At 35.9% G+C, this 11,503-nt stretch overlaps 2 protein-coding genes across 2 annotated transcripts; both read right to left on the bottom strand.

Annotated features, from left to right (window-relative positions):
- Positions 1-2,886: 2,886 nt before the first annotated feature.
- Positions 2,887-6,535, bottom strand: LOC111800479 (protein sym-1-like). The gene is made up of 7 exons (XM_023684192.1): positions 5,932-6,535; positions 4,438-4,525; positions 4,106-4,200; positions 3,911-3,983; positions 3,737-3,829; positions 3,565-3,651; positions 2,887-3,288 (listed from the first exon to the last, which is right to left on the bottom strand). The coding sequence occupies exons 1-7, from the start codon at positions 6,306-6,308 to the stop codon at positions 3,211-3,213; spliced, it is 891 nt and encodes a 296-aa protein (XP_023539960.1). The 5' UTR covers positions 6,309-6,535; the 3' UTR covers positions 2,887-3,210.
- Positions 6,536-7,175: 640 nt separating this feature from the next.
- Positions 7,176-11,120, bottom strand: LOC111800478 (protein ROOT PRIMORDIUM DEFECTIVE 1). Its single transcript, XM_023684191.1, has 2 exons — positions 9,592-11,120; positions 7,176-7,583 (listed from the first exon to the last, which is right to left on the bottom strand). Exon 1 carries the CDS (start codon positions 10,979-10,981, stop codon positions 9,731-9,733), a length of 1,251 nt encoding a protein of 416 aa, XP_023539959.1. The 5' UTR covers positions 10,982-11,120; the 3' UTR covers positions 7,176-7,583; positions 9,592-9,730.
- Positions 11,121-11,503: the final 383 nt, after the last annotated feature.

The following is an 11,503-nucleotide window of genomic DNA, read 5'->3' on the forward strand; positions in this document are numbered from 1 at the left end:
TGAGGTGTCACATCAAGTAAGTAGAGAGGCATATATTAAGTAATTAATGGTCTAAAGGTACAAATTGTTATGTGAATAAATAATAATAAATAAATAAAATTATTGATTTAGAGCAAATGTGTTCACTTAAAAGTCAAAAAGTTAAATTAAAGAAATGAGTAGCCAACGTGTTAGGTAGATGTGCAGGCTGACTTTGGTCTACAAAAATATTATTTTATTTATTTTATTTCATTTTTTAATTTTCAAAATATTTAAATATTTGTTGTTTTGAAGGTTTGAAGGTTTGAAGATGCCGAGAGGCCACCTTGGGCAATCTCCAAACAGACTCAAATGCACATGGGCTCGCTTCTCATCCTTTCACCATTTTTTTTTCCAACATGGTTTTATTATTATATTTTCCTATAAAATAAAATATGTGTCAATATTTGGGCACCATCAAAGTTAAGGGCAAAAATGGAATATAATTTTCATCCTCCATTTCATTCCATTTAGTTAATGGAAACAAATTTCTCTCCGTTTTTTCATTCTCTAGAATATATATATGTACGAAGTCTCACCTCTCGAGAATGGTTATTTCAAGATCGAGACTCGCTATTGACTAAATTAAACTGAAAAATTAAAAAATAGAAAGAATTGTAAGTGGGATGTATTTTTTATTTGATGAAAAAGAAAAACGATGGAAGGATGTGGGGGAAATTACACATATCAAGGTCTATAGGGGAGAGTCGTGTTAAGGTCAATGTCAAGCCGTTGTAAATGGACAGAATACCATACATTACCCATAGAAAATTGAATCAAATAATTATATAATATAGTTTTTATAAATATCTTTTCTTAGGGTGGGGGGAATATTTTTTCTGATACAAATGTAACGTATGGGTAACATGGGGTTTTAAAGAATTTTTTTAAAAACAATTAAATAAGCTTTGTTTTGCAGCGAAGACTTGACTGATCAAGTAAACGGTGCCGTTGCTATCTCTCTCTATCCGTGGGTCCTAAAACGCACCGCATTGATTGATGCTTTTGATTTTTGTTTATTTTATTATTATTTCTTTTGGCATTTGCTTAATTGGTTTATCTTCATCAAAATAATATTTTTCCAACTCTTCATTGCATTGCAATCCAAATCATTCAACACTACTTACTTTACAAGTCACAATTGCTTCTTAATAAAATATTCTTTTTTTTTTTTTTACAAAAATAATATTATATTTCTATCTTATTTTACGAATCACAATTACTTAAATTAATAATGGATAGATTTATATATTTAATGTCACATTTTTAATATAAATCTAAATACTTTATATAAGATCACTATTGGTATAAAGCTTATTAAATGGAATTAAAAGTAAATATATATAAAAAAATGAAACTCTTTTTGGTCCATACATATATATTTAATTTTTTTTTATTAATTAACTTGATTATTTACTTTTCTTAACCAAATGGGTCTCCAATTATCGAATTGATTAGGTAAAAAAAAAATACTTAAAAAAGGGTTAAGTTATTTAAATTAGTGTTGAAGTTTGAGATTAGTTTAATTACAGTCCTATATTTTACCTTTAAATTTGGAAATAATTTTACCATTAAAAGTGGTAACAAAAATTGAATGTGGATGAAGCAAGAATTAGTTGACTGTAAAGAATAATAAAAAAAAAAAAAAAAAAAAAAAAAAAAANGAAAGTCAAAGTTTGCGGGCTGTACTTGATTGTACAGTCTCAGCCTTTTCTTTTCACTTAATAAAAATTATAATATTACGAGAATATTATTTTTTGTTCACATTATCCTTTGGAATTTTATAAATCATTTTTTTAAATAATATATTCCACGTCATTTTAAAATACCCATCGGTTTCAGCGGGCTTTATACTGCCCACTCACCTCACGCCACGTTTATCCATCTCATCTGTCTATCCTAAATCACTTTATATAACCAGGAGTTATCCTCTGAGGTCGTGCTCATTTCAGATGCGTGGACTCCTTCGTCACTGCTTACGTGAGAGAGAGAAAGAGAGGAATTTTCAATATGGGTCCTACTTGAAAGGACGACGTGTCAATTAGTTCTTTGGTATGTCGTTGTCGAGCTGTCACTTCATCGCGAAGAACGGACTTACAGATTAGATTCTTGATGACGTCATACTTGCGTTTAGACTACGTCTTTTTTATTTGTATTTTCGATTTTATTAAGAAGGAAGTTCCTTTTGTTTTTTATTCGGTTAAAAGGCTTTTAATTGACAGCCAATTTTACATTTAACTAATAAGTTTGTTTTTTTATTTTATTTTTTATAATTATTTCTTAAGAGGGTAAATAAAAATAAAAATAAGAAACACATTATTATTATTATTATTACCATCATCTCCTTAATAACCATTTAACTTTATTTTTAATTTTTCAAAATTATATTCATTTTTCAACCATGTTAACAATATATTTGAATTCTTAATAAAATTCTAAAAATAAAAAAAAAATATATTTTTAAAAATGATAAGAAATGAATAATGAGTTTTAAGAAGTTATTGCATTAATGTTCCAGTTGACTTTGAACTTCGTAAGAGGGAATTCAATAATAATTATATTTCTTTTATTTACATATTTTCAACGGTCAACGCTCAAACTTGGCATATGAACACTTAATTGTATCAATTTTGTTGACTAACAAGAAGGAATATATACACTCCCAAGTACCCTGAGATGGTAAGCTTTTGTAACGATTCAGTTTCTGAGAGATTTGAGTCATGGTTTGTTACTTACGGACGTAGAATATTTAAAAATACATATAAATTTAAAGCTTTTAATACGTGGATGCAATGACGGATAGGCCATTTAACGATCAAAACCAAGTTCATAAAGCTTAAGAATACAGAAAGAGAGACTAGGCAACTATCTAATCCAATCTCCATATTGCATTTTTGTGTTCCAAGAGCAAATGACATTTTCCAACCGAACTATTTCTGAAAACATATTCGGCAAAAAAATGAATGTATAACAAATTATCATAGATTGACCAAAATACGGACTTCGGGCCGGCTATAAGTTCGAATCCTACCACCTTTCTTGTGGATCATCATGTGGTTATTGGATGATGGGAATAAAAAAGCAGAAATTAGGAAATTAAGCACGGAATGTCAATATATGAATTGTTTCATTATTCGTTATTTCCCAGTCTTTTCGTTGCATGACCCCACGACAAATGAAGCTTTTTACCTATCATGTAACGATCTCTCTGTGAGCTTTGAAGGAGAGGATGACATTCCATGCCAAGGCAAGGACATTAGCTGCAAGGACCTGAAATAAAGACGAGTGCTGTGTTTGAAAGGCATGGTTTTCAATACGCATCGAGATATTGTTGTTGTGTTTACAAAAAATCGTTACACACCAAAGCCCAAAGGGAGGTGTGGAGTTTGACAAAGGATCAAACCTCCTCCCACAATTTCGAACTCCTAAAATCCTATCGTTTCATAAAACGGCACGACAACTGGCATGCCGAAGAAACCGGGCCGTATCCCGAAATGGTGCAAGAAGAACAGAACAGAAACAGGATAAAATGTAAATAAGACATACCTGGAATTGCTGGGGAACAAATCTGAAGTTGAGAAACTGGAAAGGTATCCAGAGTTTCCAATTAGCCACAACAGAAGAAAACCATTCCTACAAAGCAAAAAAACAAGTTTGAGGCTGAAATTAATAAAAGATTGCTTATCTCTTGTTGGAGCAGAAGATGTTCAATTGGAACCTGTTGAAGCTTGGGAATAATATGCGACGGTCGCCCTTCCAATGTTAGTAATCCAGCTAGAAACGCGCCAAGGAACACCGGAGTAAACACGAACTGCCATTGTTAAATTCCATTAACAAACAGGACGTCGAGTTAAATTACGTACTAAGAACTGTCTTCTAATAGCTGGATTACCTGATCAAGAAGAAGGCGCAAGAATGCACCTGAAGCTCCTGGCAGGGTCACCAATTGACTTAGATACAAATACCTATAAGTGTTCATCCATTAAACAAACAAGTATCTAAAGATAGTTCATGAAGGATTACAATTGAGTCTTCATTTTTAAAAGATAATTCACACATGCTTCAAGATTTTAGTTTGGATTAATACCAGAAGTGCAAGGCAGGACCGACTAACGCAAGCCCCAACAGAGAAAATCTGAACGTTCTTTTCAGATCTGCCGACGGTGCGTCTTCAAAAACAAGCTATGTGAATATGTTCAAACATTTAGTACAATAGTCCTTACCAGAAAAACGGTGCACCAGCTGAAAGTAAGGCCAAAGATAGAGAAAAAGATACATTCATAGCAAATCATATATCTCCAAGATGGTCATTCAGCATGCCCCTAACTATCGGAACGTTCGGAAAGCCCTATGAAACATACACCAATGAAGTACTAGAGGATGGATATAATTGAAGTTGGTGCAGATAAGGAGGCAAACCTGACAAATAAAATCTCCCAGAGCATTTAGTATCCCAGATGTTACAGATTTCACCAAAACAGGGTATTTTGCAAGAAGAAACAAATACCTGGAATAACACAGAATCAAGTTTGTAAGGCAAGAAAAAGAATGGCGAACTTATTTCTGATTCAAGCTTGTAAACAGAAGCTAAGAGGAAAGGAAGAGGTTCAGAACCAATAAGAAACACTACCTCACATGCATTCCGCTGAAAATCAAACAAAATACCAACAGGAACTTAATTTATTTTTTAGAATAGAAACATGGCAGCAGATGATAAGAAAGTATAGTGAAGTCGGCCACCATTTTTGTCACGGGCGATGGACTAAATATGAACAAGGACGAGTGTTGTACGTCAAATGACAATTGACGCAGACTAACACGGTACGGTGGGATCAATGTTTTCCTTCGGCCGTACTTGATAGCTCAAATTTAAAGTTCATGTCGGAACTACACCCCCTTTCTGAGGTGGTCCATCGTCAATTGCACTAGACATCTCTCTAATCAATTTAGCTATCTCAGAGTAAAGGCCAAACTTGGGTAACATCTATAGGTATGTTATGTTAATTCCTTTCATAAATGGAAGATATAGGAGGCTCAATTTGTAGCCTTGAATCTTGAGCCTTCTTTCAGTCGCAAGAGGTTTATACTACCATGAGAACACACCAAAATAGTTTGCAACTTGCAGAAGGACTAGAACAATAATATCAGTATGTTTCAAATATATAAAGTTCTCTCAAGTATTTAGAGGGAGTTACGCATCAATTTTCTGGATTAGCCCTACCCAAAAGACTTTATCGAATGTACCATCTATAACTTCACTATTGAAAACTTGGTTGTTATTTTCATTCAAAGGAGCCAAAAGGAAGCCCTCAAGTAGATATCCAATCATTAGAAACAAAAATTGTGTCTGACCAACAAAGCATCACGTTTCCCCTTACATTTTTCCTACTATAACACTTGTTTGATGAAGGGAATCTAGTCACCAACCGATCAGAGAAGCATTTGTTAAGGTTACCTCCCTCCAGTACTTCTCAAAGGTCCACCAAAGTAATAAATAACATGAAAAGGTGAGCAAGTTGCAAAACTTGGAGCTTTTGGGCTGTGGAATCAGTGAAGAAAAAATTGGAATGGTCGACATTTTTAGGATCTTGGTAGATCAGTGTTTCGTGGACAAAGGTTCCATAATCAGTCTGGATCATGACACTTGCTTAGTTTCAATGGACCAACAGGAGGCAACTAGTTTCAGATATGGCGAAGCTCAAGTCACTCATAAATGAGTGCATCTCAAGAAAGTATGCCGTACGAAAAACATTATAGGCATTCAACAAGAAGGAAGCATATGTGATTACAAGCACCGATCAGAATTGTCAGCTGTTGCAAGTGTTAGAAGGCACCTTAGATAAATAATTCAAAGGCTTAATGCATGTAAAGATGAAAAGGGAGATGGAACTAATCTGTACTGAAATTTATTACCAAGACAAGAAGGACCAGTTATCCCCGCCTTTGCCACTATCCCCTTCACCGCCTCCAGAATCTTCACGACCATAACCTCCATATCCATCACCGCCACCTCCAGAGCCAAAACCATCGCCAGAGCCATCGCCAGAGGATGCCGAAATCCGGAAATTCGTAAATCTCAGCGACCCACATTGCATTTGACGCCGACCCACAACCTTAAACTCCAATCGGTGACTATGGGAGAAAGAACAGGCATGAGTACCCTTGATTTGAACTGGGGTTTCAAGGCTTCGGGTTTGGAGGCCGAAGCGTAAGGAGGGTCCCCCATTAAAGGTGGAGCGAGTACAAAGGGGAGGATGTTGAAGAGAAAGAGTGGCGCCACGGAGAAGCATCTCTGTCGTGGACGATCAGAAAGCTTAGACAGTGAAGGAAGGTGATTTTGAGAAGCTTTGAGAGGTCAACACTAGGTTTTGCAGTGATGCAAATGCAACAGAGGAAGATGAGGATTGTTTAATTCTGCTGTTCCAGGCGAGAATCAAAGCAGCATTTTTCACATTGGCCAATGTAGGCGATAACTGGTCTACCTGTTCATCATTGTTCATCTGCGTTTTGTTCTTTTCCCTTTTTCTTTTCATATTTCCCTTTTAGAAAAATAAACCATTTAAAAATTAAGATTCTCTGTGGGTTAGAAATTATAACGAAAATCGAAATAAAACCAATTAATATAAAAAATGCAAAATAAATATAAATTTTAAATTCAATGTCAGATAAAATACAATAATATATTAGTATAATTTTTATTAGAGGAGAATTATTACTAGTATAAATAAGAGAGAGAGAAAAATTAAAATAATTAATAAAAATATGGGGTCCGATCCAATGAGAATTTAGAAAGAAATAAAATTACATTTTTTTTTTAAATTTTTATAATTTTATTTTTAAAAATAGGGAGAAAATGTGTGCAAGTACAGTAATCTAGGCGTGTACCACGCATGATTATAAATAAAATAATTCAATTAATAATAATTATATTCAACTAGAGAACCAGTGAGTTTGAACCTATGTTTGTCTATGCAACATGGTGGAGGAGCAGCGTAGTTTTTCTATTTGATTGTTGTGGTTGTGTGTTTCGAGATTGAATTGCTGCTGCGATTCCAACAACTAATTATGCGGGAATCCCTCCCACTCAGCCACAACACAGAAAGGAAATTATAGTCAAAGTTGATGAAAAATCTGAAACATCAAACATACAGTGCAAGTGAAAAGAAGAGACAAAGGAGGATGCCCTTTTCTTATGATCCTCTTAGTAAATGTCTTGGATTCAAGCCAATAAGATGGAAGTGTTGAGGGAGGCAAGCTAAAGAAACTTTGACACGATTCCTGCTTCTACAAATTCATCCATGTTGTCTCAATCAAAATAATCAAATTTCTTAGAGACAAGAAAGACTTTTTGTCCACTTACAATCATGTATCCATCCAAAAGTTCACTTTCATTGACATTCATGGTATGCCAGCTCGTAATCTAACATGACCTGAAGCTCATTGCATAAAGATGAACTCAAAGGAGTCTCGGATCTTTGTCGACCAATTGCCTATCGGTTTGATGCTTCATAATACGCATCAAGTTAGGCGTTCCCAACGCTTGTCTCTTGACCTGGCAACGACATCTGTTGATATCACAACTTATGTTAGCAGAGATAAAACTAGGAAGGCATCCACTCATTTGTGGGCTAATGAAAGAAATAAAAGACAGAAGCAGAACCGCAGTCTTCTAAAAAGTTAATTAAAAACAACGTCCACCTATTAGGAGTGTGTTTGGGAATACTTTAGAAGAGTGTTTTTAACCACCTATAAGTACTTTTTCTGTAGTTAGAAGAGCTACCGTCTTCAACTGTAGGATGACAAGAAACACCACAAGCTCTCCTGCCCGTGGAGATATCAAAAAGGATGCAGAAAAGAGGATACACATGAGCAAAATGTCTGGAGTTCGTACCATAAATAGTTAATCAACAAAGCAAGAAAGGAGCAAAATCAGGTCTTAACTTAAGGATGGATAGTTATGAGAGCTCAAACAGTAGAAAAATGAACTGACAAAAAATAAAGAAATAAGAAAGCATGACTTCATTTTGCAAAGGAGTGGGAGAAAACGTGGCCTCGGAGGTCTTCCATGCTATAAAATGAAGGCCAAAGTAAGAGACCTGGGAAGGCAACCCGATTGGGAATCAGAGGATCCATAGTACTTGCAGCCCCACGGACTGAATATTCATCATTTTAGAAAGCGGGGGGAAGGGATCTCTTTTCTGCAACGGAAAAAAACGGAGCTGACTTGACTCGGCACAACCTAACGTCAAATGCCCTTAAACATTGAGAGTAGTTTCAATTATATCCCTATCATCTCAAAAGTTTCACTCCTCAAAATTGGTTCAAATATACCCCCATAAAATTTTGCCGTTAAAACAAGCGACTAAAATTGGTGTGGTTTTTGAATTGTAAATGTAGTAGTAGACGAGACTTAAAAATAAACGGCGTATGTGACAAGTAAGATAACCACTATGTAATCACTTTTCATGTCGTAGTTGTTCATTTTTTTATAACTTAATCTCCCACATCAGTGATTGCCTCATGGCTAAAGCTACTTGTCATGTTTGCCATGTCTACTAGTGCCCCATTTACAACTCCGCAGTCATATCAGTTTCTACCCCTTGTTTCAACAATAAAGTTTTCAAGGGCATAATTGAATGTAATTCCAAAGCCTTCGGTATCAAACCAACCGGACCCCTAAGAAGTTGATAAATGAATTTCCAAAATCATTAAAGAAGATCCATCTCAATTTATAGGAGCATTTAAAGAAGAGATGATCTCAGTCTACAGAATCCCTTAGACATAGAGCTCAAACAGAGGGCTGCATTTAACAACAAGAAGGCAGTTTCTTTTGTAGAACTTCAGCTTTATTTGCCGCGTTGTTTAACAATTTCCACATAAGCACATTCACTTTTCTGGGACATTTAGATTTCCAAATGGCATAATGCAAATCATTAGGCACAGAAGAAGAGACTGAAAGATGATTAACCAATAAGTTAACTAAGAATAGTCCTGAAAATACGATATTCCAATAGTTCATATCTTTCTAGCATTGGAAGTGAAATCATTCAGAATCCCCAATAGAGGAGAAAAATCATTAAACTTGTCATCCTTCATACTTGCTCTAGTAATTATTTTCCAAGAACAAGCAACACGATCCCAACACTATATATGCAATGTAAGTATTGTATGGAGTCCTCTTGTACTCGTCACTCAAGGAAAGAAGGATCTCTAAGTATTAATACAAATACATCCAATTTTCTTTATAGATTGGAACAAAGTATGGAAGAACTAGAGAAAGAAGGAAGCTAGATAAATATATGAGAAACAAAATAATAATAGTAATTATAGTTCCTTTTATCATTAAACAAAAGATAATGATTTAAGGTAACTTTGACATGAATCTTAGAATAGTAAAAGTGTGTTTAGTTCATCAATGACATATGATTTTGTACTTCTCCTTAAGATGCTTACAAAAATGTGTTTCCTTTAAAAGCACAATTTTCAAACATTCAAAATTCACTTCAAACTGATTCCTAAACAGATAGTTAAAAAATAAACAATGGGAGTTTGAAGGAATAGCGTAGCCAGTACCTTTGTCCCTCTTGAGTGGGTGAAATTCAAACATCATCAGATGATCAACTTGATTCCGCCATGAACAAAGTTCCACCTTCACAGCTACCCCGACCAATGGACAAACCATCAACTTTACCAGACATTTGAACTTTATCCTTCAATCAAAGCCCTGTAATATCGGCAAAACCCAGCTTCCTTCACTTTTAGATAACCAGTCTCCATTATCGGCTGCACTGACATGTTCCTTGATTTCCATGGATGATTCCAACTGCTTGGTGTGTCTACGTCCCAACAGAAGAAGGTCCTGCATCTTCCTTCTAACAATGTATATTGGATTGGGCTCAACCAAGAACCCTTTAGCATAAGCCTCTCTAAGGAAAACGATTTGGGTGTTCCCCTTGGTTGATATGTAGAATATCCCCGGGTGTTTCAGTAGAAGCTCACGGATATTGACTTCAATGGCGAAATCTCGCCTAAAATGGACAAGCCGTTCCACATCAACCAGCTTTTCCACTGTCAAGCTCAAAAGCTCATGAAGAACAGCCACAGCTCGCTTCTCATGGCGATGCATCCCCCCACAAGAACGAACACCAAAGCCTTGTCTCTTCTCATATGGCTTTGCATATGGAAGCCTCTGCCAATTCCTCAGTTTCTCTCTAAAACCACCCTTTATTTTAAACCCAGTTGGGAAATTGATGGGAAACGCAAATTTGACATCGAATTCGCTTAGCCATTTCTCTCTGAACTCTCTCTCCCTCCATTGTTCAACCTCGGCCACAGATACATTCTCATGTTTACCAACTAACTCAACAATCTCCAAATCAACCAATCTGAAATCATCTGAATACTTCCCAAGAATCGATTCCCTAAACCCATCGGGCAACCCTAATTCCTTGCTGATTAGCCTCAACGCATGAATATGGAGAGTGCCATTAACAGACATCATTAGCAACTTCTTCAACCGCTGTACGGTCTCTATTTCGGAATCGTTAATAACATTCTCTTCTTGTTTCATCAAGGCGGCCATCTTCCCGGTAATTCTACAGCATAAATTCCTCCTCAGCGGATGGGGAAATACGTCGAACACATGGGGGTACTTATGAACGAAGTCCCCGATGCCGATTCTGAGTCCAACAAAGTTCCGCCATCGAGACATGATTTGTAATGAGACGAAAGGGCCGCGTTTCCGATCGATCATGAGCTCGCGGAGTTTGAAGATTATTCTGAGTTTTCTGATTTGGGTAGCGAGTTTGTCGAGCTTAAGGTCCCTTGTTCTGTCTTGTAAACGAGTTTGAGCAGTCACCGCTGGCTTTCCCCATCTCCTTTGACAGAAATGATTGAAGGGACCGAATCGGAGTCTGGAAAAATCAGTTGTTGAAAGAGAAAACGCGGATTCAAACAATTTCATACCTTGTTGATTACAGTAGCACGAATGAAATTGGACATCAATGGAGGTTACCTAGAACTTGAAGAACAGTACACAGAAGAAGGGAAGAGCTAACAGAGCATGGTAGGAGTGGAAAGCGAACCGCCGAACAACTCGATCAGGTATTTAGTAAGTGCCATTTGGCGGCATAATTTTTATTTTATTTTTTAATAAATAAAAAATCGAAAAAACCACGAAAATTATAACGCAATAGCTAAATTTTAATCCATAGAAAAGGTCCATTTTAATAAAGTTTCAATTGATATTTATTTATTTAATTTAATTTAATTTTTAAATTTTGGGATTAGGGTTTAAAAATAAAATTTTAAATAAATTGAAGGATGGCATTGGCGGCTAATAAATTAGGAAAAATTCCATTTTTTTAATTTTTTATGGTCAACATCGTTGCTTAGAAATCGTATATATTAATACGGCGACGTTTCGATCTCCCCCCCCCCCCCCCCCCCCCCCCCCCCCCCCCCCCCCCCCCCCCCCCCCCCCCCC

Source organism: Cucurbita pepo, chromosome LG08, assembly GCF_002806865.2.
Source record: "Cucurbita pepo subsp. pepo cultivar mu-cu-16 chromosome LG08, ASM280686v2, whole genome shotgun sequence".
NCBI lineage: Eukaryota > Viridiplantae > Streptophyta > Magnoliopsida > Cucurbitales > Cucurbitaceae > Cucurbita > Cucurbita pepo.

Excerpts from the sequence above, each read along its gene's own strand:
- LOC111800478 (XM_023684191.1), bottom strand. The coding sequence starts at position 10,981 with ATGAAATTGTTTGAATCCGCGTTTTCTCTTTCAACAACTGATTTTTCC.
- LOC111800479 (XM_023684192.1), bottom strand. The coding sequence starts at position 6,308 with ATGCTTCTCCGTGGCGCCACTCTTTCTCTTCAACATCCTCCCCTTTGT. Across the intron at positions 4,201-4,437 it reads TGGGAGATTTTATTTGTCAG|CTTGTTTTTGAAGACGCACC; the intron begins GTTTGCCTCCTT and ends ATATTCACATAG. Across the intron at positions 3,289-3,564 it reads TTGTTCCCCAGCAATTCCAG|GTCCTTGCAGCTAATGTCCT; the intron begins GTATGTCTTATT and ends TCTTTATTTCAG.